The sequence below is a fragment of the Elephas maximus genome, chromosome 7 (genome assembly GCF_024166365.1).
Source record: "Elephas maximus indicus isolate mEleMax1 chromosome 7, mEleMax1 primary haplotype, whole genome shotgun sequence".
In the NCBI taxonomy this organism is placed as follows: Eukaryota; Metazoa; Chordata; class Mammalia; order Proboscidea; family Elephantidae; genus Elephas; species Elephas maximus.
The window spans coordinates 103068764-103094654 of NC_064825.1; the positions used below are offsets into that span (position 1 = coordinate 103068764).

The following is a 25891-nucleotide window of genomic DNA, read 5'->3' on the forward strand; positions in this document are numbered from 1 at the left end:
TTTTCACTTCAATTCTCCTTTCAAAAGTTTTAGATGCACATCTAGACTAACCTGAAGTCCTTGCCCATAAACGGTCTCCTCCCCCTTTCATCTCCTCATTCTCTCATGTCTGACATCCAATCCATAAACAGATCCTAATGGTTGTAACTTCAAAACATATCTAGAACTCGACCCATTCGCACCACTCCACCTCCACCACCACATTCTGGTCTAAACCACCATCATCTTTCACCTGTATTACTGTACTGGCCTCCTAATTAGTTTCCCTGGTTAGACTTTTCCTCCTTACAACCTGTTTTCCACACAGCAGCCAGAGTACTCCTGTTAAAATCAAAAACTAAGTCAGATTGTAACATTTCTCTACTTAAAACCTTCCAAAAGCTTTCCATCTCCCTTGGAGAAAACCAAAGACTTTATCTGCAATGGCCCTCAAGGCCCTACCCTACACAAACTGCCTGTCCCACTCCCTACCATTTCCAGTGTCTAGAACAGAGCCTGGCAAAGAACAGACACTCAATACATAGTTGTTGAAGGAATTAAATGCACTGAAGTGTGCCATGACTGAGGAGTATGATTTAATTTTTTTGTGCCCGAGGTCCAAAACCAACCAATCAACCAAACCAAACCAATAAATAAATAAAACCAGAGTAAACAAAACTTTTTTAAAAGACAGAACTTCTCTGGATTTTCTTTGAAATGAACTTTGTCACCTGGATTCAATGTCAGACAAAGAGATGTCACTCCAACTTCCTTCTAAATCCACATCTTGTCCAAGTTCATTGAACTTCTTATGAATTTCCTGTTGTAAGAGCTCTTTAAGCTCTGCTAGACACTGTGTGAACTGTGAAGTGAAACGAAGAACTATTTTTGATCGTTTATTTATCTATCAAGTATTTACTAATTATTCTCAGACAGACACTTTACTTATTGCTAGGGCAACAAAGATGAATAAGCTGTAACCACGGCTGCTAAGGACATATTAACAGAGAAATTACATGAGCTGAAGGAACATGTAGACTTTTTTCAGGGCAGGGCATCAATGAGCATTGCTTTATCCACTTTTCTCAGGCTAACGATAAATTTCTTAAACAAAGTAAATGATCTGATTTATTTTATGATTTTGAGTAGCAAGGAAGGAAATGTTAGAAGGGGGTTGTTCAGATTTTTGCCGATGGCAAAGATGATTCAAGGCTGCAGTGTGGTCAAATTCTCCTTTAAATATTTTTTATTAAACAATTGCATCCAGGGTGGTGGATATAATAATGCTCCCAGGGCCAACATTTCTGGAGGCGTATTAGAGGTAAGTTAGAGACCATGAGTACAGACTCCCTTTTAAGAAGTTGCATGATGAAGGGAAACACAGAAACAAAGCCAAAGGAAACTTGTGTTTGTGTTTTAGGATAGGGCAGCTTGAGAACACTGCAGTTGAGGAGAAGTAAAAAGAAGAAAAAACTGAGGACACAGAAAAGAGAAGAGATGATTAATGAGGGAAGACCTTGGGGACGCTATAGGGGAAGTCACCAAGTGCACAAAGGGCAGCGTTCGTTTTGGGGAAGAGAAAGGAAACAGAAGAAAAGGAAGTAAGAATTGGTGCTACCATAGGTAAGCTAGAAGTGAGACAGAGGTGCACTAAAGGAAAGCTTGCAGGATGGCCTCTATCTTCTTGCTGAATTATGAGGTCTGACCATTTGCTGAGAGTGTATAAGCTGAGGGATTTATTATCTCTTCGTTCATAAAAAACTTGAGAAAAATGTTAAGAGGAAAATTAAGTATTACCTATAATCCCAATGGACTGACTTTGGACCTACCAGCAGCCAATCATGGTAGCATCACTACATTTCTTGAAACTCATTTTTACCTTGGTTTGGTCAGGGTCACAGAAATCCAGAAGGGTGTCACAGACATGATAGCCTAGGCATTTCAGATCCTCAATAGTAAAGTGGGTGTCTCTTTTACTGCCTGGAAAAATCCATAGTTTTTTTTTTTTTTTTAATTAAATCTTAATGACTGACTACAAATCCAATCTATGAGTATCTCTTCAAAAATACCATCTCTGATTCTAGATTATTATGTTTCTGGATGGGGTAGCTCTCTTTCTAGTTTCAGTTTGGTTCAGAAGAATCTTTGACAATAAAAAAAAGTTCGCAGTCATAAGGGGTATAATTACGAGGTTTATTCTGTGGTAGGCACTATGCCAAGTGTTTTACATGCACTATTCCACTAAACAAGGAGCTCTGGTGGTGCAACGGTTAAGCGCTCAGTTGCTAACCAAAAGGTTGGTGGTCTGAACTTACCCACGGGCTCTGAGGGAGAAAGACCTGGTGGTCTGCTTCCGCAAAGATTATAGCCTAGAAAACCCTATGGGGCAGTTCTATTCTGTCATATGGGGTTGCTATGAGTTGAAATTGACTTGATAGCACCTAACAACAACGATCCCATTAAATAGTACCTATAATGCAGGTATTATTATTGCCAATTAAAGAAAAACAGGGTTGTAAGAGGTTACGTGGGTTTTTAAGAGGTTAAGTAAACTACTTAGGATCATACAACTTGTAAATGGATCTGATTCCAGAGCCCTGTCAACCTCTATGCTACATCGCCCCATCAAGTATTATATTCCACATCCATTTTTTAGGTACTCAAAATTAGCATAAGTCACAGATTAAGAAATCCTCTAGGTCAATTACTTCAATGACATTCAAAAGGATTTCATCTCCCCAGGTGCTTTGCTTGGTTTCCCCTTGCCATGCTGGCCTATGACAAGCTTACCTAGGGTGGACCCGCCGAAGGTAGACTCCATGGTGTAACTGTTTAGGATTCCCATCCGCCACATAACAACTCGTCCTGTTCCTTCTCTGCACTTTTGGACCTTAAAATTACAACTATGAAAAGAGAACTAAAGAGAAATCCAAATCCTGTTATTCATAAATGGGCAAATATAAGGTATCTAAGATTCACTAATATAAGAAGGGTTCCTCTGATGTCTATACATTATTTCCTAAAGTACGTTCCATAAAATATTAAGGAAGAGAGAAATGGAGGAAGAAAAGAAAGGTTGAAGAGTCCATATAAACTCCTTCTTTTTATAGATAAGGGTGGCCGTTCCTCACATAACATTTTGTCTCGTCTACCTTTATGTGAGAAACTTTGGACTATCATTTAAATACTTTTCTAATCCCAACCTAATTTCTTCGTTCTAATGACAGTTACATTTTATGGATTGATATAAGATGCTAAAAACCAACACCTAAATCAATGTAGATACTCTGCATATGCCCAACCATCACAAAGCTGTTACTTAGCCAGTCATTAAAAATTTTAAGTTGTTCTCATTTGCCTTTTAATATCTTAGTTATTTGTATCTCATATTATATAAACTTTTCTGTGGGGGCTCATACAACATTAGCATTTTGTTTGTCCTCCAATTCCTTCTTGCACTGCAGCCACAGGATTAAAGATGATAGATAATTCTACCTACCAAGATTTTAAGTTTATCCAAAGATTAGCCCTGGTGGTATAGTGGTAAGCATTTGGCTGCTAACAAAAAGGCTGGCAGTTTGGATCTACCTGCTGCTCCCTGGAAACCTTGTGGGGCAATTCTATTCTGTCTTATGGGGTTGGTAGGAGTTGGAATCGACTTGCCAGCAATGGGTTTGTTTGTTTTTTTTACAGGGCCAACGATAACACACGTAAGGGGTGTGTTTCATAGTTCAATCATGTATACGAGACTAACTGGCACACCAGCCCAAAAGGAAAGGACAGGAAAAATGGACAAATGGAAACAGGGAACCTGGGACAGAGAAGGGGAGAGTGTTGACACAACATGGGGTTGGCAACCAATGTCATAAAATAATTTGTGTTATTAACTGTTTAATGAGAAACTAATTTACTCTGTAAGTTTTCACCTAAAGCACAGTTAAAAAAAAAAAAAAGTTTAAGTTGGTGGCCAGGAGAAGGAACCAGAGCAATTTTTTCAAAGACCATCTTTATTGAGAGAGAATTCATATACCATAGAATTCACCCATTTAAAACCTACAAGTCAGTGGGTTTAACTATATTCTCAAAGTTGTGCAACCACTGCCTCATTTCAAGTTTAAAACATTTTCATCGTCCACCCGCAAAAAAAAAAAACCTGTACCCATTAGCAGTCACTCTCTAATTCACACCCCTCCTGCCAGCCCTAGGCAGCCACTAATCTACTTCCAAAAGTCTCTCTAGATTTGTCTATTCTGGATATTTCATATAAATGGAATCATACAATATGTGGTCATTTGTGACTGCTTCCTTTCACTTAACATGATGTTTTCGAGGTTCACCCACGCTGGGGCATGCATCAGTATTTGATTCCTTTTTACTGCTGAATAACATTCTACAGTGTGGATGTACCACATTTCATTTATCCATTCATCAGTTATCGACACAGAGCAATTTTTAAAGCCACACCTTCCTAGTTCTTGAAGTCCAGGTACAGTAAAACCTGTGAGAGCCAGAAGGGGTGTGAGGCAGAAACCTGTCAGAGAAGGAAAATGCAAATATTTTCCACTGAAATGAGCCACAGGAAAGTGGTAAGACTGTCAAATGCAGAAAACTTGCTAGACCTGGAAAAACAAGGCAGTCCTGGTGAGTTCCTGCTCTCACAGGTTTCACTGTATTTAATCAAGATAATACAAAGAGATACAAAGTGGCAAATCAAACACTAAGTATAGGAAGCAGTGAGTTTCCCTCTCCCTGAGTCAATGGATAGAAAATTACCTTATGTGCTTACCTTATCTGGTGCATTTTTGCTTAACATTAAAGGAAAGACCCGCTCATGAAGCCAGTACTTGCGATGGTTGTTATTACAGCCATACACGAAGATGTTATTCTTACGGCTATGGCCATGGAAATCACAATACAAGAGAACTTCCCTTTCTTCAAGAAGTCTGGGGTTGGGGGGAATGAAAAGGACTCAGTGGACATCCAAACGCATGTGAATAATCAACAATATTCCAAGGATCTTTTGGAATCTCTTCCTTCAGTATGGTTGTTGATACCTTCCCTCCTAAGAAAATTTCAACTCCCAGTGGCCTTCAGTATTTTTTGCATTAGTTTTTTTTTTTTTTTTAGACATCCTTTCTAGATAATATTTTATCTTCTTACCACCTGCCTTCAACTTCTACACAAACTGGTCTGTCACAGGGCAGAACCTTCCCACCTCTGAGGCCTTGGTCATATGCCTTTCCCTGCTGAAATGCCTTTTTATATGGGGTCTCTGGCCTGTCCAAGCCCCCTTCTCAGGAGTTCTGTCCCCATTCTCAGCCATTGTTGTAAACATGTCACCAGTGCCCTTGCCTAGGAGCCTGACGTAGAAAAGTCCTGCTGTGGAAAGAGGTGGAGGGTAGGCCATGTATGAACTGGTAAGGAAGCAGAGGAAACCTATTGTAAGAAAGCTCACCCTGGTGCAGACCTGTGGGGAGAGGGAGAAAGGCTGTAACTGCAGAGATGAAAAAAGGCAGAACCAAAGAAAGCTTTAGTTCCTGACTTTCCAGGGCCAATTCCTATGAGGCCCAGATCTTCTTTGTCTCCTGATAGCCTACTATAGTCTCAAATTAAACCCACTCAACTAGAGCTAGCCTAAGAGGCCTTTTTTTCCTTTTTTTTTTAATTGTGCTTTAAGTGAAAGTTTACAAATCAAGTCAGTCTCTCAGACAAAAACTTATGTTCACCCTGCTATGTACTCCTAGTTGCTCTCCACCTAATGAGACAGCACACTCCTTCTCTCCACCCTGTATTCCCTGTGTCCGTTCAGCCAGCTTCTGTCTCCCTCTGCCTTCTCATCTCCCCTCCAAACAGGGGCTGCCCACACAGCCTCATGTGTTTACTTATCCAAGAAGCTCACTCCTCACTAGTATCATTTTCTATCTTATAGCCCAGTCCAATTCCTGTCTGAAGACCTGGCTTTGGGAATGGTTCCTATCTTGGGCTAACAGAAGATATGGGGACCAAGACCTCTGGAGTCCTTCTAGTCTCAGTCAGACCATTAAGTCTGGTCTTTTTATGAGAATTTGAGGTCTGCATCCTACAGCTCTCCTGCTCCATCAGGGATTCTCTGCTATGTTCCCTGTCGGGGCAGTCATCAGTTGTAGCTGGGCACCATCTAGTTTTTCTGTTCTCAGGCTGATGTAGTCTCTGGTTTATGTGGCCCTTTCTGTCTCTTGGCTCATAATTACCTTGTGTCTTTGGTATTCTTCATTCTCCTTTGCTCCAGGTAGGTTGAGACCAATTGATACATCTTAAATGGCTGCTTGCTAGTGTTTAAGACCCCAGATGCCACTCACCAAAGTGGGATGCAGAATGTTTTCTTAATAGATTTTATTATAGAAGCCTTCTGTTTCTTAAAATCTATAAAACTTGCCCAGGACACCCGGGTATTCAAACCTTCCAGGCATGTTCACTTTCTCCATGATGATGATGACAGGATGAAAAGGATGATAACAAAAATGGCCACTGCCACCACACATTTACAATGTGCTGGGTATTATGCTAAACAGATAAAATGGATTATCTCATTTAATCCTCACAGTCACTACAGAAGGCAGGTATCATTATACTCATTCTACAGATGACGAAGATGAAGCTCAGAGAGGTTAAATCACTTGGCCAAGATCACAGAGCCAGCCAGTAGTAAAAAAAGGTCTCAAACCCAGGCCTGTCCCACTCCCAAACACATGCTCTTTCACATGCTCTTGGCCATTTTGCCTACCACTGCTCCCGCCCTTTCCCATAGATACGGTTAGAAACATGCGTTCCCAGATTCCTATATGCTGTATCTTTATTTCTAATGAAAATTAAGGTGGGTGCTCTGTTACGTCACAGCGCTCAAATGTTTTCACACAGGGCTGGAAAACTGCTGACTGATTTACTTTCCTTTCCTCATAAGAGGCAATATAAGATGGTGATAAGGAATTCAGACTCTGAAAATGGATGGTCTATGTTCAAATATCCACCCTCCCACTACCTCTATGTCCTTGGACAAGTTACTTAATCTTTCTGTACCACCATTTCCTCATCATACATCAAATGGGAATACTGACTGTACTCACCTCACAGGGTGAATGTGAGGATTAAATGAAGACTATGAACTCTTCTGACTTCTGAACTTCCCCATTTACTCACTTATCAGTGAAATGACTTTACTAGCTGAAAAGCTGCATGCCTCATTTCAAACCAAAGATAAGCTTGGGGTTAGAAGACTAAAAATGAATAAACCCATTTGACTGCAAAAAGAATGGTAAAGACTATCTCCAAAGCCATACCCAACTCCTACAGCCCTGGAAGAAAGTTCACACCCCATCAGATGGGGGCATCTGGCGCTAGTGCTCACAGCATTCACATAAAGATCAATAGATAAAGGCTCTCACCTCTTTATCATGTTCTTGGTGTACCAGATGCAAGGGAAAGACTCCTTCAGAATGGTCTTATAATGCCTGTTCAAGTCCCTTCCAGCCAACGAACACCGATAATTCCCCACAATTACTCCATCTGGATTTAACATGGGTACCACCTTGAAGACAAAGATGTCTCTGAGGAGCTGGGCATCTGGGGAGTTGCTAAGGATGAAGTCCAAAAAGCCTTTCATAATCCAAGAACCATTACTTTCCCCTGGGTGGACTCTTGCACTGAAGACCACAGCTTTCTTTGCAGCTGCCTCTTGAGGGCTTTGGGATGGGTTGGTGATGGTGAGAAGGTAGACAGTGTTTCCTGCCAGGCTTCTGCATAAAGCACGGAGCTTACAGAACTGGGATTGGACGGGGTTGTTTGCCACTGACAGGAGGTAGCATTGCAAGTCAGTGTATGTATATGGGTAGAAGTGTGCAAAGAAGCAAGTGTCCTGGTCGTGTGGAAACTGAATGGTCCACGTGAGACAATAAAACGGCTGCTGCTTGTCATCTGTGTTGTTCTTATAGTACTTGATTTCATTTCCCACTCTTCTCCAGCCAATGTTGTGGGTGTCGGCATCCAGCTGGGAGTACATGAGTGGCTTCATCCCTGTAGTGTAAAGGCTCTTCGGCTTTAGCAAGTTGACGATGGTGAATCGATAGGTGACATCCTTTCTGGTGTTTTGAACTCGAAAATAAAACCACTGAGTGTGTTTGTTTGTGTAGAGGTCAGTTCGCAAGGTAAGCTCATACTCATAGGTATCTCTGTAATAGAGAAAATTGAAGAACATCTCAGCAACCCAACCAAAAACCTAAAAAATCTATTGCCTTCAAGTCAATTCCAACTCACAGTGACCCTACAGGACACAGAACTGCCCCATAGGGCTGTAAATCTTTACGGAAGCAGACTGCCACATATTTCTCCTGCAGAATGGCTGGTAGGTTTGAATTGCTGATCTTTTGGTTAGCAGCTGTGTGCTGAACCACTGCACCACTAGGGCTCCTTCTGTAACCCAACACACCCCTCAAAAAAAAAAAAAACACCTGGGAAAATATTGTTTTTCCCTGGTAAAAACAGACCTTATTACTACATAAAAACCTGTGACATCAAATAATCAAATATGTATTCTCCAATTTACCTAGTTCTTCAACCCACGTTAGGCTAACAGGAACTTGGGGAGGAAAGTTTATTTGGGGTGGGACAGGAAGAGTCCCCAAAACGTATGCTGCTGTACAGGATGTTTGGGAGCTCTGTGACCTTCTTGGTTATCTCTCTATAGGCTGTCCAGCAGCAATTTCTAACCACTTTACTACATTCCTCTGAAACATGGTTAACAGTAGTGCAGCCTGAGTTGTGTAGGCTGCTAGCTCCTTCATGGAGATCACCCTGGAGGAGGAGATCCTTAAGTCTCCAGTGCTATTTTTATCTCCACTAATAACTGTTTGAAGATGAGGGATATCTCTGGAACGGATTCATCTTGCTTAAAAGAAGCAGGACTAACACGTATGAAAAGGTATTCACCCACATGCATAATTAAAGATGCACAAATTAAAGTAAGATGCCATTTCCCCCTCTATCTGATTAGTATTCCAGCACTGGGAAAAAGGTACTCATATTCTGTTGATGGGAAAAGAAATCTCATTGGAGGTCAATTTGACAATAACTAGTAATATTAAAAAGGTTCAAACCCTTTGACTCAACAATTTCATTTCTAGGAATTTAGCCCATAAAGCCACAAATACTTAAAAATATAAATGCCTAGGGGCATTAATTCTATTAATTCATTAAAGCTAAAAACTATAAACATCTCAATTTTCCCTTAGTTGAGGATATGGTAAATAAGGTATGGAATATCTATACAACAGAATAACATGCATTATTAAAAATTAAGAGGCAGATCTGTGGTCCTGACATAAAAAAAGATGTAAAATTTATGAAGTAGAAAAAAGCGATTTGTAAAACAGTATATATGACATTATCCTATTTTTATTTTTAAAGATATATAATTTGTATACACGCACATGAAGAATAAGGTGTATATGCCAAACTGTTAATAGTAGCTGTCTCCAAAACCAAAAAACCATTGCCGTTGTTTCTGACTCATATCAACCCTTAGGATAGAGTAGGAGCGCCCTAAAGGGTTTTTAAGGAGATGGCTGGTGGATTCGAACTGCCGACCTTTTGGTTAGCAGCCCGAGCTCTTAACCACAATGGCACCAGGGCTCCAGTTGCTATCTCAGGAAGGTATAATTACAGGACTTGGGCTTTTTATGGTATGTATTTTAAAGGGGTACTAATTTATTTTATAAGCAGAAGAAACAACTTAGATAATATTTTACTTTGGGGACAAATACGAGTTGCAATTATTCCATTCTTCTACTTCATCCTCATAACCATTTGTCATCACCTCTCTTTTTTGCAAACATTCCTGACTATGAATATCATTCCCGAAGGCATCTATCTCTCAGTCACTCCTCCAATCTTCATCCCTTTGGGAAATTTCTCTGTTACTCACATTCTGACAGCTTTTTGCAGATTCCCACTCTCAAATCTTGATTCAAACAGCAGAGTGTTGTCATCTGGTCCTTGCAACGTGACAGCGAGGTCCTTGATAATTCCTCGTTTGCCTCCCACTCTGGAGCAGGTGAAATAGGAACCTTCAGTGGGCACTGCACGCAAGAGAGACATATTTAGGTCAGGTCCCACTCAGAATCCATGCATTTAGCCGGTATTTGAAATCGACTTGACTGCAATGGGTTTGGTTTTTGGTTTCCTATGTATCGAGCACTATTCCAGGTTAACAAAAATGAATGTTCAAATTATCAATAGTCCTTGCTGAGATTTTTAATTTTCACCAATGTAGTTCTCTGAAGTCTGCTAGTGGGTTAGAACGTTTCCTTTTGCTACATGGATACCCTTGGCATCTCAAACTCATTTAAACCTGAATTTAAAAGGATGTTGCCAAAAAAATGGTATTCTAAATGTTTGCAATTGGGTGGAATAAGGTACAATTTATTTCAACTACTTTTTTGGAGAATCTGAAAATATTTATAATCTTGTTCTAAAAAATAAAAAAAAGGTGTAAATAGTACCTATTCACTAATTTAAAAATGATAAAGTGGAAAACAAAAAATAGAAAATAAAAGTACACTTTATACAATTTTTTATTATCTTCTTTCAGATTTAAATATAATGAAACTAGGTATTTGAGAATAATTGGTATGGGTGAATTTGGTTAAGAGGGGAACAAAAACATCATAGTTACTAATGAAAAGCTTTTGATTGAAATTTTATCTTGAAGATGAAGCTGAAACTAAAATTATGAAGTTGATTTCATCTTAACAAAATTTAGGTTGTACTCACAACCTGCTTTTAATCCTTAGAATAATAGTCAAGTGTTGTTAATTTTGGGGGGGGGGGGAGGATTTACAATTTTTCAGACAAAATTTAGTGAGAGGGCTTTATGACATCTTTGATTTTGCAGTTACTTTCACAAAATTATTTTAGTGCTTCATAGTTTTCCCAAGGAATTTTCTTTGTCCCATGATATTCATACAATGTCCAAAAGATATTCGTAGGTACTCAGAAGATCTTCTTCTGTTATATTTTGCTTTTCTCTTTGTTAACTGATGAAAAACTCCCAGATCTCCATTTGTCAATGACTTTGCAATGACTCAAGCAAATCTTCACATTTATCAACTTCACATGCTCCGCATCTTCCCCAGCACTTTTCTTTTTTAATTTTCATTGTGTTTTAAGTGAAAGTTCACAAATCAAGTCAGGCTCTCATACAAAAATTTATATACTCCTTGATTAAAAAAAAAAAAAAAACCCCACTGCCGTCGAGTCGATCCCTTTAAGTCGGAATCGATTCCTTGGTATATACTCCTAATTGCTCTCCCCCTGAGACAGCACACTCCTTCCCTCCACTCTTTATTTTCACATCCATTCGGCCAGGTTCTGACCCCCCCCTGCTCCCTTATCTCCCCTCCAGACAGGAGATGCCAACATAGTCTCATGTGTCTATTAAACCAAGAAGCTCATTCTTCACAAGTATCATTTTCTATCCCATAGTCCAGCCCAAGCCCTGTCTAAAGACTTGGCTTTGGAAATGGCTCATGTCTTGGGCTAACAAAAGGTCTAGGGACCATGACCTCCGGGGTCCTTCTAGTCTCAGTCAGACCATTAAGTCTGGTCTCTTTACGAGAATTTGGGGTCTGCATCCCACTGCTCTCCTGCCCCCTCAGGGGCTCTCTGTTGTGCTCCCTGTCAGGGCAGTCATCGGTTGTAGCTGGGTACCATCTAGCTCTTCTGGCCTCAGGCCAATGCAGTCTCTGGTTTATGTGGTCCTTTCTGTCCTTTGGGCTCATAATTACCTTGTATCTTTGGTGTTCTTCATTCTCCTTTGCTCCAGGTGGGTTGAGACCCATTGATGCATCTTAGGTGGCTGCTTGCTAGCATTTAAGACCCCAGAAGCCACTTTCCAAAGTGGGATGCGGAATATTTTAATAGACTTTATTATGCCAATTGACTTAGATGTCACCATAGCCCCCAAACCCCTGCCCCTGCTACGCTGGCCTTCGAAGCATTCGGTTTATTCAGGAAACTTCTTTGCTTTTAGTTTAGTCCACTTGTGCTGACCTCGCCTGCATTATGTGTTATCTTTCCCATAACCTAAAATAATTCTTGTCTACTATCTAATTATTATTATCAGAAACCCTGGTGGCGTAGTGGTTAAGTGCTACGGCTGCTAACCAAAAGGTCAGCAGTTCGAATCCGCCAGGTGGTCCTTGGAAACTCTATGGGGCAGTTCTACTCTGTCCTATAGGGGTCGCTATGAGTCGGAATTGACTCGATGGCAGTGGCTTTGGTTTGGTTTACTATCTACTTAGTGAAAACCCCCTCCCTCCCTCTCTTCCTCCCCCCTTCTTGTAAGCATCGAAGAATGTTTTCTTCTCTGTTTAAACTATCTCTCCAGTTATTAGAGTGGTCTTATACAATATTTGTCCTTTTGCAACTAATTTCACTCAGCATAATGCCTTCCAGATTCCTCCATGTTATAAAATACTTCACAGATTCACCATTGTTCTTTATCGATGCATACATAGTATTCCATTGTGTGAATATACCATAATTCATTTATCCATTCATACACTGATGGGCACCTTGGTTGCTTCCAACTTTTTGCTATTGTAAACACTGCTGCAATGAACATGGGTGTGCATATATCTGTTCGTGTAAAGGCTCTTAATTCTCTAGGATACATTCCAAGGAGTGGGACTGCTGGATCGCCTAGTAATATTATTTCTAGTTTTTTAAGGATGTGCCAAATAGATTTCCAAAGTAGTTGTACCATTTTACATTCCCACCAGCAGTGTATAAGTGTTCCAGTCTCTCATCTGGTAGTTCTATTTCTAGTTTTTCAAGGAAGTGCCAATCGATTTCCAAAGTGGTTGTACCATTTTACATTTCTACCAGCCGTGTATAAGTGTTCCAGTCTCTCCACAACCTCTCCAACATTTATCATTGTGTGTTTTTTGGATTAATGCCTGCCTTGTTGGAGTGAGATGGGATCTCATTGTAGCTGTGATTTGCATTTCTCTAACGTCTAATGATCGTGAGCATTTCCTCATGTATCTGTTAGCTACCTGAATGTCTTCTTTAGTGAAGTGTCTGTTTATATCTTTTGCCCGTTTTTTAATTGGGTTATTTGTCTTTTTGCAGTTGAGTTTTTACAGTATAATGTAGATTTTAGAAATAAGGTGCTGATCGGAAATGCATAGCTAAAAACTTTTTCCCAGTCTGTAGGTAATCTTTTTCTCTTTTGGTGAAGTCTTTGGATGAGCACAGGTGTTTGATTTTTAGGAGCTCCCAGTTATCTAGCTTCTCTTCTGCATTGTTAGTAATGTTTTGTATACTGTTCATGCCATGTATTAGGGCTCCTAGCTAGCGTTGCCCCTATTTTTTCTTATATAATCTTTACCATTTTAGATTTTATATTTAGGTCTTTGATCCATTTTGAGTTAGTTTTTGTGCATGGTGTAAGGTCTTGTTTCATTTTTTTTACAGATGGATGTCCAGTTATGCCAGCACCATTTGTTAAAAAGACTGTCTTTTCCCCATTTAACTGACTTCGTGCCTTTGTCAAAAATCAGCTGCTGGATTCTCAATTCTGTTCCATTGGTCTATGTATCTGTTGTTGTACCAGTACCAGGCTGTTTTGACTACTGTGGTGGTATGATAGGTTCTAAAATCAGGTAGAGTAAGGCCTCCTACTTTGTTGTTCTTTTTCTGTAATGCTTTACTTATCCAGGGCCTCTTCCATATGAAGTTGGTGATTTGTTTCTCCATCTCATTAAAAAATGTCGTCGGACTCTGAATCAGAATTGCATGGTACCTATATATTGCTTTTGGTAGAATAGATATTTTTACAATGTTAAGTCTTCCTATCTATGAGCAAGGTATGTTCTCCCACTTACGTAAGTCTCTTTTGGTTTCTTGCAGTAGCGTCTGGTAGTTTTCTTTGTATAGGTCTTTTACATCTCTGGTAAGATTTATTCCTAAGTATTTTATCTTCTTGGGGGCTACTGCAAATGGTATTGATTTGGTGATTTCCTTCTTGATTTTTTTTTTTTTTAGTGTAGAGGAATCCAACCGATTTTTGTATGTTTGTCTTGTATCCGGATACTCTGCTGAACTCTCCTATTAGTTTCAGTAGTTTTCTTGAGGGTTTTCTGTGTATAAGTTCATGTCATCTGCAAAAAGAGATACTTTTACTTCTTCCTTACCAATCTGGATGCCCTTTATTTCTTTATCTAGCCTAATTGCTCTGGCTGGGACCTCCAGCACAATCCTGAATAAGAGTGGTGATAAAGGACATCCTTGTCTGGTTCCCGTTCTCAAGGGAAATGCTTTCAGGCTCTCTCCATTTAGGGTGATGTTGGCTGTTGGCTTTGAATAAATGCCTTTTATTATGTTGAGGAATTTTCCTTCTATTCCTATTTTGCTGAGAGTTTTTATCATGAATGGGTGTTGAACTTTGTCAAATGCCTTTTCTGCATCACTTGATAAAATCATGTGGTTCTTGTCTTTTATTTATATGATGGATTACATTAATTGCTTTTCTAATGTTGGACCATTCCTGCATACCTGGTATGAATCCCACTTGGTCATGGTGAATTATTTTTTTGATATGTTGTTCAATTCTACTGGCTAGAATTTTGTTGAAGATTTTTGCATCTAAGTTCATGAGAGATATAATAGATTTGTAATTTTCTTGTGGTATCTTTACCTGGTTTTGGTATCAGGGATATGCTGGCTTCACAGAATGAGTTTGGGAGTATTCCGTCCTTTTCTATGCTCTGAAATACTTTTAGTAGTAGTGGTGTTAACTCGTCTCTGAAAGTTTGGTAGAACTTTTCAGTGAAGCCGTTCGGGCCAGGGCTTTTTTTTATTGGCAGTTTTTTGATTACCTTTTCAATCTCTTCTTTTGTTATGGTCTATTTAGTTGTTCTCTCTCTGTTTGTGTTAGTTTAGGTAGGTAGTGTTTCTAGGAATTCATCCATTTCTTCTAAGTTTTCAAATTTGTTACAGTGCAATTTTTCATAGTAATCTGATACGATTCTTTTAATTTCAGTTGGGTCTGTTGTAATACCGCCCATCTCGTTTCTTTTTTGGGTTATTTCCTTCCTCTCCTGTTTTTCTTTTGCCAGTTTGGCTAGTGGTTTATCAATTTTGTTAATTTTTTCAAAGAACGAGCTTTTGGTCTTGTTAACTCTTTCAAGTGTTTTTCTGTTTTCTATTTCATTTAATTCTGGTCTAATTTTTATTACTTGTTTTCTTCTGGTGCCTGAGGGTTCCTTTTGTTCCTCTCTTTCTATTTCTTCAAGTTGTAGGGATAATTCTTTGATTTTGGCCCTTTCTTCTTTCTGGATGTGTGCATTTCTTGACATAAATTGACCTCTGAGCACTGCTTTCGATATGTCCCAAAAGGTTCTGATAGAAAATGTTTTCATTTTCATTGGATTCTATGAATTTCTTTATTTCATCCTTAATGTCTTCTACAACCCAGCCGTTTTTGAGCAGGGTATTTTTCAGTTTCCAAGAGTTTGATTTCTTGTCCCTGCTTTTTGTGTTATTGATTTCTACTTTTATGGCCTTATGGTCAGAGAAGATGCTTTGTAATATTTCGATGTTTTGGATTCTGCTAAGGCTTGCTTTATGACCTAATATGTGGTCTACACTAGAGAATGTTCCATGTGCACTAGAAAAGAAAGTATACTTGGCTGCTATCGGGTGGAGTGTTATGTATATATCTATGAGGTCAAGTTGGTTGATTGTGGCGTTTAGATCTTCCGTGTCTTTATCAAACATCTTTCTGGATGTCCTGTCCTTCACTGAAAGTGGTGTGTTGAAGTCTCCTACTATAATTGTGGAGCTGTCTCACTTTTCAATGCTGTCAGAGTTTATGTATCTTGAAGCCCTGTCAGTGGGTACATAAATATTTAATATGGTTATATCCTCCTGGTATATTGTCCCTTTAATCATTATACAGTGTTCTTCTTTTTCCTTTGTGGTGGATTTAACTTTAAAGTCTATTTTGTTGGAAATTAATACTGCCACTTCTGGTCTTTTTTGATTGTTGTTTGTTTGATATGTATTTTTTCCATCCTTTGCGTTTTAGTTTGTGTCTCTAAGTCTAATGTGCGTCTCTTGTAGGCAGCATATAGGTGGATCGTGTGTTTTTATCCAATCTGCCACTCTCTGTCTCTTTATTGGTGCTGCTAGTCCATTTACATTCAGCATTAATTATAGATAGGTATGAGTTTTTTTTTTTTTTATGAGTTCAGTGCTGTCATTTTGATGTCTTTTTTTGTGTGTTGTTTAGTTTTTTTCCCACTTAATTTTTTCTGCTGAGTAGTTTATCTTTTTAAATTGTCTTTTTCTCTTATTTGTTGCTGTTGATTTTGTTTCTGCTGAGTCCCTGTTTTTTTCTTGTATTTTATTTTGATGAGTAGGTTAGTCTCCTTTGTGGTTACCTTACTATTTATCCCTATTTTTCTAAGTTGAAACCTAACTTTTATTTCTTTATATCGCCTTGTCTTGCTCTCCACATGAAAGATCTATGACATTTCTTAGTCCCTCTTTATTGTTTTAATGTTGTCTTCTTTTACACAATAACATCGCTGTTTCCCTGTTTTTAGCATTTTTTTATCTTGATTTATTTTTTTGATTTCCCTGTCTGAGTTGACCTCTGATTGCTCTGTACAGTGTTCTAGACTTGGGTTGATACCTGATATTTTTGATCTTCTAACCAAAGAACTCCCTTTAGTATTTCTTGTAGTTTTGGTTTGTTTTCTTACAAATTCCCTAAACTTCTGTTTATCTGGAAATGTCCTAATTTCACCTTCATATTTGAGAGACAGCTTTGCTGGATATATGATTCTTGGCTGGAATTTTTTTCCTTCAGTGCTTTATATAAGTTATCCCATTGCCTTTTGGCCTGCATGGTTTCTGCCGTGTAGTCCGCGTGTATTCTCATTGACTCTCCTTTGTAGGTGACTTTTCATTTATCCCTAGCTGCTCTTAAAATTCTCTCTTTATCTTTGGTTTTGGCAAGTACGATTATATGTCTTGATGACTTTTTAAAAAAATCTACCTTATGTGGAGTTCGATGAGCATCTCAGATAGGTTATCTTCTCATTTTTCACAATATCAGGGAAGTTTTCTGCCAACAAATCTTCAACAATTCTCCCTGCATTTTCTGTTGTCCCTCCCTGTTCTGGTACTCCAATCACTTGTAGGTTATTTCTCTTGATAGAATTCCACATGATTCTTAAGGTTTCTTCATTTTTTAAAACTCTTTTATCTGATTTTTCTTCAAACATATTGGCACCAAGTGCTTTATCTTCAAGCTCACCAATTCAGCCTTCCACTTGCTCAATTCTACTCTTCTGACCTTCTATTGAGTTGTCTAATTCTGTAATTTTATTGTTAATCTTCTGAATTTCTGATTGCAGTCTCTCTATGGATCCTTGCAGCTTATTAAATTTTTCAGTATGTTCTTGAACAACCTTTTAAATTTCTTCAATTACTTTATCTGTGTGTTTCTTGGCTTGTTCTGTGTATTGCCTGATCTCCTGCCTAATCTCATTCTTGATGTCTTGAAGAGTTCTGTATATTAATCTTTTGAATTCTGCATCTGGGAATTCCAGGAAAGAATCTTCATCCAGAAGATTCACTGATTCTTTGTTTTGAGAGCTTGTTGAAGCAATCATGGTCTGTTTCCTTATGTGACTTGATATTGACTGTTGTCTCCAAGCCATCTATAAGTTATTGTATTAGTTTATCTTTGCTTACTGTATCCTGGCTTATTGCGCCTTGTATTGTTTTGATATGCCCAAATGGGTTGCGTGAGTAAGCTAGCCTGATTATTCTTGCCTTTGAAGCTCTTAACATCCCGTCACCAGATGGCTGGAGGTGTCATCAGGTGTATCAGTCTAGGAGTCCATTCACTTTTCTTGTATGAATTCAGCTCAGGTGTCCAGGTAGCTCATCATCAAGTGTGTGATACAGGCTCTGTCCTACAGTCTTAGAGGGGCAGGGGTGATTGGTGTAGGTACGGGCATCTGGTTGTAGCAGGGGGGCTGAGAACTGTCCCCCGAGTGTCTGTGAGGAAAGCATGTTCCTATTCCCTAAAGCATACAGGTGGGTGGGTTCTGCAGATGGACGTTTGGCACCCAATGGTTTTGGCTGTAAGGACTGGGAAGTACCAGATATCCTTGGGCCCCTGTCGCGGGTGGCTGGGTGATCTGAGTGGAGCCACCAGTCCTCATGCCCCTGATGTGGGTAGGTGAGGACCCTATTTAATAGGCGAGTGGTGTCAAATATCAAACACCCACTTCTCCACCACACAGCTGAAACAGCTGCAGTCTGACAACAAGGGCCTATTTTCCCGAAATAGGCCCATGCAGGATCATGCAGTGGGGAATGGTATTCAAAGTCCATGGACCATTTATACCTGGACAGGAGCCACTTCTGTCTTGAGCTCCCCTGTTAGTGGAGCTGGCAAATTATCTTTTTCCTCAGTTGTGAATTTATTCCTACTCCAAGGCTGGGAGGATGGCTCAGGGTGCTTAACAGGGCCTATCTCAAGCTTAGGGTAATCAACAGCCACTGAAGGTGGCTTGGGAGCTGAGGGCATGTTAAAATACATGCAAGTACTTAGCTTTTGCAGAGAGCGCTGTTCTCCTCTGGTTCTGGACGTGTGAGTAGGGTGTGCAGCTGGCTGCTTCTCCCTGAGGAAACTGCTGCTGAATGCTACTACCAGCCCGCCACAGCTGTTCCTGGGAATGGTGCCTGAGGGATCCTGGAGATTCAGGTCCGGCAACTCCTCTTTGCTTCTGAACTGTCTCTCCCTCCCCATTCCGCTCAGTCCGTTTTCTAACTTTGCCTTTGATGTTCAGGGCTCCTACCTCGTCATAAAAACAATCGTTTCACTTGTTTCTTTGGGTCTTTGTTGTAGGAGGGATCGCAGGAAGCATCTGGCTATTTTTCCATCTTGGCCCCACCCCCTCTTCTTATTTTTAATAGCTACACTTGACAGACTCAATAGTGTGATGTGGTTTTAGTTTGCTTTTCTCTAATGACTAATGATGTTACACATCTTTTCATGTCCTTATTAGCTATTTGTAGATTTCCTTTGGTAAAATGTCTACTCAAATCTTTTGTCCATTTTTAATTGAGTTGTTCATCTTCTCATTATGGATTCTGGGTACAAGTCCTTAACCAAACATATGATTTGTAAATATTTTCTTCCAGTCTGTGGGCTGTCTTTTTCCTTTTTTTAAATGGTCTCTTTTGAAGAACAAAAGTTTTAAATTTAGATTAAGTCCAATATATCAATTTTTTCTTTTATGGATCAGGCTTTTGTTGTATCTAAGAACTCTTTGTCTAACCCAAAATGATGAAATTTTCTCCAATGTTTTCTTCTAAACATTTTATAATTTCTGCTCTTACATTTAGGTCTATGATCTGTTTTGAATTAATTTTTGTATGTGTTGTGAAGTAAAGGTCTAAATTAATCCTTTTACCTATAGAAATCCAATTTCCTACCACCATCTGTGGAAAAGAATATTCTTTCCTCATTAAATTGCCTTGGCGCCTTTGTTGGAAGTCAACAGACTATGAAAGCAAAGGTTTATTTCTGGATTAATTCTGTTCCATAGATCTATACGTACATCCTATGCCACCTCAACACTGTCGTGTGGCTTTTATAAAAAGTGTCATAGTAAGTGTTAAAATTGGGAAGTGTGAGTCCTCCAACTTTTTTTTATCCTTTGCAAGATATTTTTGACTATTCTGGGCCCTCTGATTTCCATAAAAATTTTAGAATCGGCTTGTCAATTTCTGCAAAAAAGGCCTGATGGAGTCTTGATAAGGATTATGTTGAGTCTATAGATAAATTTGGGAAGCACTGCCATCTTAAGAATACTGAGTCTTCCAATTCATGATTACAGACTATCTCTCCATTTATCTAGATCTTTTAAAACTTCTCTCAACAGTATTTTATAGTTCTCAGAGTACAAATGTTGGTATTCCTTTGTTGTTAAATTTATTTCTGTGTGTTTTATTCTTTTTGATACTATTGGAAATGGAAATGTGATTGTTCATTGCTGGTGTATAGAAACAACTGATTTTTGTGTGTTGATTATGTACCCTGAAATTTTGCTGAATTCATTTATAATCCTTTTTATTCCTTATAAGGTCAGTAGTTATGTCTCCCCTTTTATTATTGATTTCAGTTATTTTTTTTTTTGTCAGTCTAGCTAAAGTTTGGCAGTTTTGTGATCTCTTCAAAGAAATCAACTTTTGGTCTTGCTGATTCTATTGTTTTTCTATTCTCTATTTTGTTTATCACCATTATAATATTATTTCCATTTTTCTGCTAGCTTTGGGTTTAGTTTGTTCAAGTCCCATGAACTAGAAGATTTTGAGATCTTTTTTCTTTATTAACGTAGGCATTTCAGTTATAAATTCCCCCCTGGGAACTGCTTTTGCTGTTTTTGGTACGTTGTGTTTTCATTCGTCTCAAAGTATCTTCTAATTTTCCTTGTGATTTCTTCTTTGACCCAATGGTTTTTGAAGAGTATGTTATTTAATTTCCGCATATTTGTGAATTTTCACTTTTCCTTCTGTTACTGATTTCTAGCTTCATTCCATTGTAAACGGAGAAGATACTTTGTATGAGTTTAACCTTTTAAATTTATGGAGACTTGTTTTGTGGCCTAACATATAGCCTATTTCAGAGAATAATTCACGTGCACTTGAGAAGCATGTGTATTCTGTTGTTGTTGGGTTGAGTGTTCCATATATGTCTGCTAGATGTAGTTGGTTTATCATTTTTCTCAAGCCCTCTATCTTGTTCTCATTTCCTTGTTGATCTTCTGTCCATATGTCCTCTTTATTACTGAAAATAGTGTATTTAAGTTTCCAACTACTACTATAGAATTATCTCTCTGTTCAGTTCTGTCAGTGTGCTTTATGTATGTTGGGGCTTTGTTTTTTGGTGCATACAAGTTTATAGTTGTTATATCTTCTTGACAAACGGATACTTTTATCAATATATAGTGACCTTTTTTTGTCTCTTGTAACAATTTTTTACTTAAAGTCCATTTCGTCTGATATTAGTATACAGCTAATCCAGCTCTCCTGTGGTTACCTGCATAAAATATCCTTTTCTACCTTTTCACTTTCAACTTAGTGTCTGTGCATCTAGTGTAAATCTCTTATAGACAACATATAGTTGGATCATGTCTTTCAATTCACTCACGCAGTCTCTGCTTTTAATTGGAGAGTTTAGACTATTTAATATAATTATTAATAAGGAAGGATTTACCTCTGCCGTTTTGCTATTTCTTTTTTGTATGTCGTATCTTTTTTGTTTCTCACTTCCTCCAACAGTGCTTTTTGTGTGTGTGTTAGGTTGATTCCCTCCTTTCATTTTCAGTGCATTTTTAAGGAATTTTCTCAGTAGCTTTGATGGGGGTTATAATTAACATCTTAAATTTATAACAATCTAGAGTTTAAACTCATTATCAACTTAGCTTCAATATCATATAGTAACTCTGCAGTTCCATCCTCCCCTTATCGTTACAAACTACATCTTTATACACTGTGTCTGTTAACATAAATTTATAATTATTTCTACATTTTTCTTGATTTTCAGATATTAAACCAATCTTGTTTTCCCAGTATAAATCACTTTTTATATGTTACTGCATTAGGTCTGATAATACTTTGTTTAGGATTTTTGTATCTGTATCAGGAATAATATTGGTCTGGAGTTTTCTTTCCTTGTGAAGTCTTTGTGTCACTGGTAACAAAGCAATACTGGCCTCATAAAAAGAATGAAGAAATGTTTCCTCCCCTTTTGTTTTTGAATTTTATGAAGAATTGGTATTATTCCACCTTTAAATGTTTGATAGAATTCACCAGTCAAGCCCTCTGGGCCTGGATTTCCTTTGCAGGAAGACTTTAGATTATTAATTCAAAAAAAATTTTTTTTTTTTTGTTAGATTCTATTCAGATCTTCTATTTCTTCTTGAGTTGGTTTTGGTAATTTGTGTCTTTTTAGCAATTTGTCCATTTCATCTTGCTATTGTTGGCATGAAATTGTTCATGACAATACCTTACAATTCTTTTGATTTCTGTAGGGTTGGTGGTTATATCCCTTCTTTCATTCCTGATTTTAATAATTTGTGCCCCCTCTCCTTCTTCTTGGTTGGTCTAAAGTTTTGTCAATTTTGTAGATATTTCCAAAGAAACAACTTTCAGTTTCATTTCCTTTATTATTTTTGTTTTTTATTTCAATGACTTTCATACTTATCTTTATTATTTCCTTCTGCTTGTTTCAGGTTTAGTTTGTTCTTATTCTAGTTTAATTAGGGTAGATGCTTAGGTAATTGATTTGAGATCTTCTCTTCAAACTGCAATGCAATTGGTTTCTCTTTATAAATGGCCTTTTTGACCCCGGTTTTGTAGTTCTGCCAAGATGGTTTGCTAGGCCACAATCTTGCAAAGGGACTAGACACTTTACTATGCAAACTCCTGTGGGAATTGGTTGATTACTATGCAAACTAGGTGACTGTGGCCTACCTAAGAAATTGGTCAGTTTTGCCACCCTGCTAGGCTTAAAAGGACCAGTATCAGAGAGGTTGAGGAAGGACCTCATTACCATCAAGAAAGAAGGGCTGGGACATACTTAAGTGGAAAAACATACCTTGCTCATGGATAGGAAGACTTAACATAGTAAAAATGTCTATTCTACCAAAAGCCATCTATACATTTAACGCACTTCCGATCCAAATTCCAATGTCATATTTTAAGGGGATAGAGAAACAAATCACCAATTTCATATGGAAGGGAAAGAAGCCCCGGATAAGCAAAGCACTACTGAAAAAGAAGAAGAAAGTGGGAGGCCTCACTTTACCTGACTTCAGAACCTATTACACAGCCACAGTAGTCAAAACAGCCTGGTACTGGTACAACAACAGGCACATAGACCAATGGAACAGAATTGAGAACCCAGACATAGATCCATCCACGTATGAGCAGCTGATATTTGACAAAGGACCAGTGTCAATTAATTGGGGAAAAGATAGCCTTTTTAACAAATGGTGCTGGCAGAACTGGATATCCATTTGCAAAAAAATGAGACAGGACCCATACCTCACACCATGCACAAAAACTAACTCCAAGTGGATCAAAGACCTAAACATAAAGACTAAAACGATAAAGATCATGGAAAAAAAATTGGGACAACCCTAGGAGCCCTAATACAAGGTATAAACAGAATACAAAATATTACCAAAAATGATGAAGAGAAACCAGATAACTGGGAGCTCCTAAAAATCAAACACCTATGCTCATCTAAAGACTTCACCAAAAGAGTAAAAAGACCACCTACAGATTGGGAAAGAATTTTCAGCTATGACATCTCCGACCAGCACCTGATCTCTAAAATCTACATGATTCTGTCAAAACTCAACCACAAAAAGACAAACAACCCAATCAAGAAGTGGGCAAAGGATATGAACACACATTTCACTAAAGAAGATATTCAGGCAGCCAACAGATACATGAGAAAATGCTCTCGATCATTAGCCATTAGAGAAATGCAAATTAAAACTACGATGAGATTCCATCTCACACCAGCAAGGCTGGCATTAATCCAAAAAACACAAAAAAATAAATGTTGGAGAGGCTGCGGAGAGATTGGAACTCCTATACACTGCTGGTGGGAATGTAAAATGGTACAACCACTTTGGAAATCTATCTGGTGTTATCTTAAACAGTTAGAAATAGAACTACCATACAACCCAGAAATCCCACTCCTGGGAATATACCCTAGAGATACAAGAGCCTTCATACAAACAGATATATGCACACCCATGTTTATTGCAGCTCTGTTTACAATAGCAAAAAGCTGGAAGCAACCAAGGTGTCCATCAACGGATGAATGGCTAAATAAATTGTGGTATATTCACACAATGGAATACTACACATCGATAAAGAACAGTGACGAATCTCTGAAACATTTCATAACATGGAGGAACCTGGAAGGCATTATGCTGAGCGAAATTAGTCAGAGGCAAAAAGACAAACGTTGTATAAGACCACTATTATAAGATCTTGAGAAATAGTAAACCTGAGAACACATACTTTTGTGGTTACGAGGGGGGGAGAGAGGGAGGGTGGGAGAGGGTTTTTTTATGGATTAATCAGTAGATAAGAACTGCTTTAGGTGAAGGGAAAGACAACACTCAATACATGGAAGGTCAGCTCAATTGGACTGGACCAAAAGCAGAGAAGTTTCCGGGATAAAATGAATGCTTCAAAGGTCAGCGGAGCAGGGGCGGGGGTCTGGGGAACATGGTTTGTGGGGACTTCTAAGTCAATTGGAAAAATAATTCTATTATGAAAACATTCTGCATCCCACTTTGAAATGTGGCGTCTGGGGTCTTAAACGCTAACAAGCGGCCATCTAAGATGCATCAATTGGTCTCAACCCACCTGGAGCAAAGGAAAATGAAGAACACCAAGGCCACACGACAACTAAGAGCCCAAGAGACAGAAAGGGCCACATGAACCAGAGACCTACATCACCCTGAGACCAGAAGAACTAGTTGGTGCCCCGCCACAATAGATGACTGCCCTGACAGGGAGCACAACAGAGAACCCCTGAGGGAGCAGGAGATCAGTGGGATGCAGACCCCAAATTCTCATAAAAAGACCAAACTTAATGGTCTGACTGAGACTAGAGGAATCCCGGCGGCCATGCTCCCCAGACCTTCTGTTGGCACAGGACAGGAACCATCCCCGAAGACAACTCATCAGACATGAAAGGGACTGGTCAGTGGGTGGGAGAGAGACGCTGATGGAGAGTGAGCTAATTATATCAGGTGGACACTTGAGATTGTGTTGGCCACTCTTGTCTGGAGGGGGGATGGGAGGATAGAGAGAGAGGGAAGCCGGCAAAATTGTCAAGAAAGGAGAGACTGAAAGGGCTGACTCAAGAGGGGGAGAGCAAGTGGGAGTAGGGAGTGAGATGTATGTAAACTTATATGTGACAGACTGATTGGATTTGTAAACGTTCACTTGAAGCTTAATAAAAGTTATTTGAAAAAAAAGAAAGAAGGGCTGGGAGCACACTGCATCTTTTGGATCCAGGATCCCTGCAGTGAGAACCTTCTATACCCAGGAGACAGAGCTGTAACACTGAAGACGGCATGAGATGGTGCAAGACAGGAGATGACTGCAGTGGGCTTGCCGACCCATGGAACTAGAGAGCTGAGCATCATCAGGCAGGAGGCTTGCTGGTGGAGTTGGGTGCCTCTGGGCACTCAATGGCAGAGCTGAAAGAGCTGTGGCACTTGCCCAAGTGGGGCTTGGCAGCAGAGGCCAGGCCTGAGAGGGGCAGCCTGTGGGCACAGCTCAGAAGGAGCTGAGAGCTGTCTTGACTGGAAGCTGTCCTGATTACAAAGCTGTCCTGAGTTGTTCTTGTTACTTCCAAATTGATCCTGATCCTGAGCTGTAAAATGTTGCTTCCCTGATAAACCACAAAGTTGTGATTATGATCTGTGTGGCAACTGCAATGAATGATCTAACACGGCAGTGAAGTAGAGAGAATGCTGTGGGGAGGACAGCTGGTGTGGGAATTGGTAAAAAGGTTGGAGAGCGGTGGTATGTCTGACCTCCATCTCGCAGGAATGCTCTGGGCTGATGCTGATTCTCATCTCTCCTCCCGAAATCAGAGGACTTCAAATGCCACTAGATTACACAAACATGGGCATTTAAAGCCATAAAATTCCCCTGTAGTGCTTTGACTGTATCCCATAAATTTTGATACGTTGTAATTTTATTTTCATTCATTCAAAATATTTTCTAACACATCTTGTGACTTCTTCTTTAA

At 39.1% G+C, this 25891-nt stretch overlaps 1 protein-coding gene across 5 annotated transcripts in view; it reads right to left on the reverse strand.

Annotated features, from left to right (window-relative positions):
• The window catches only part of AGBL2 (AGBL carboxypeptidase 2), a 47408-nt gene that overhangs the window by 13200 nt on the left and 8317 nt on the right, over positions 1-25891 (reverse strand). For all 5 annotated transcript variants that reach the window (XM_049891173.1, XM_049891172.1, XM_049891171.1 and 2 more), the window contains 6 exons: positions 9935-10088; positions 7401-8183; positions 4766-4922; positions 2770-2896; positions 1859-1959; positions 711-841 (listed from right to left, as the gene is read on the reverse strand). In XM_049891173.1, coding sequence (XP_049747130.1) covers positions 711-841; positions 1859-1959; positions 2770-2896; positions 4766-4922; positions 7401-8183; positions 9935-10088 — 1453 coding nt within the window. The remainder of the gene's footprint in view (positions 1-710; positions 842-1858; positions 1960-2769; positions 2897-4765; positions 4923-7400; positions 8184-9934; positions 10089-25891) is intronic.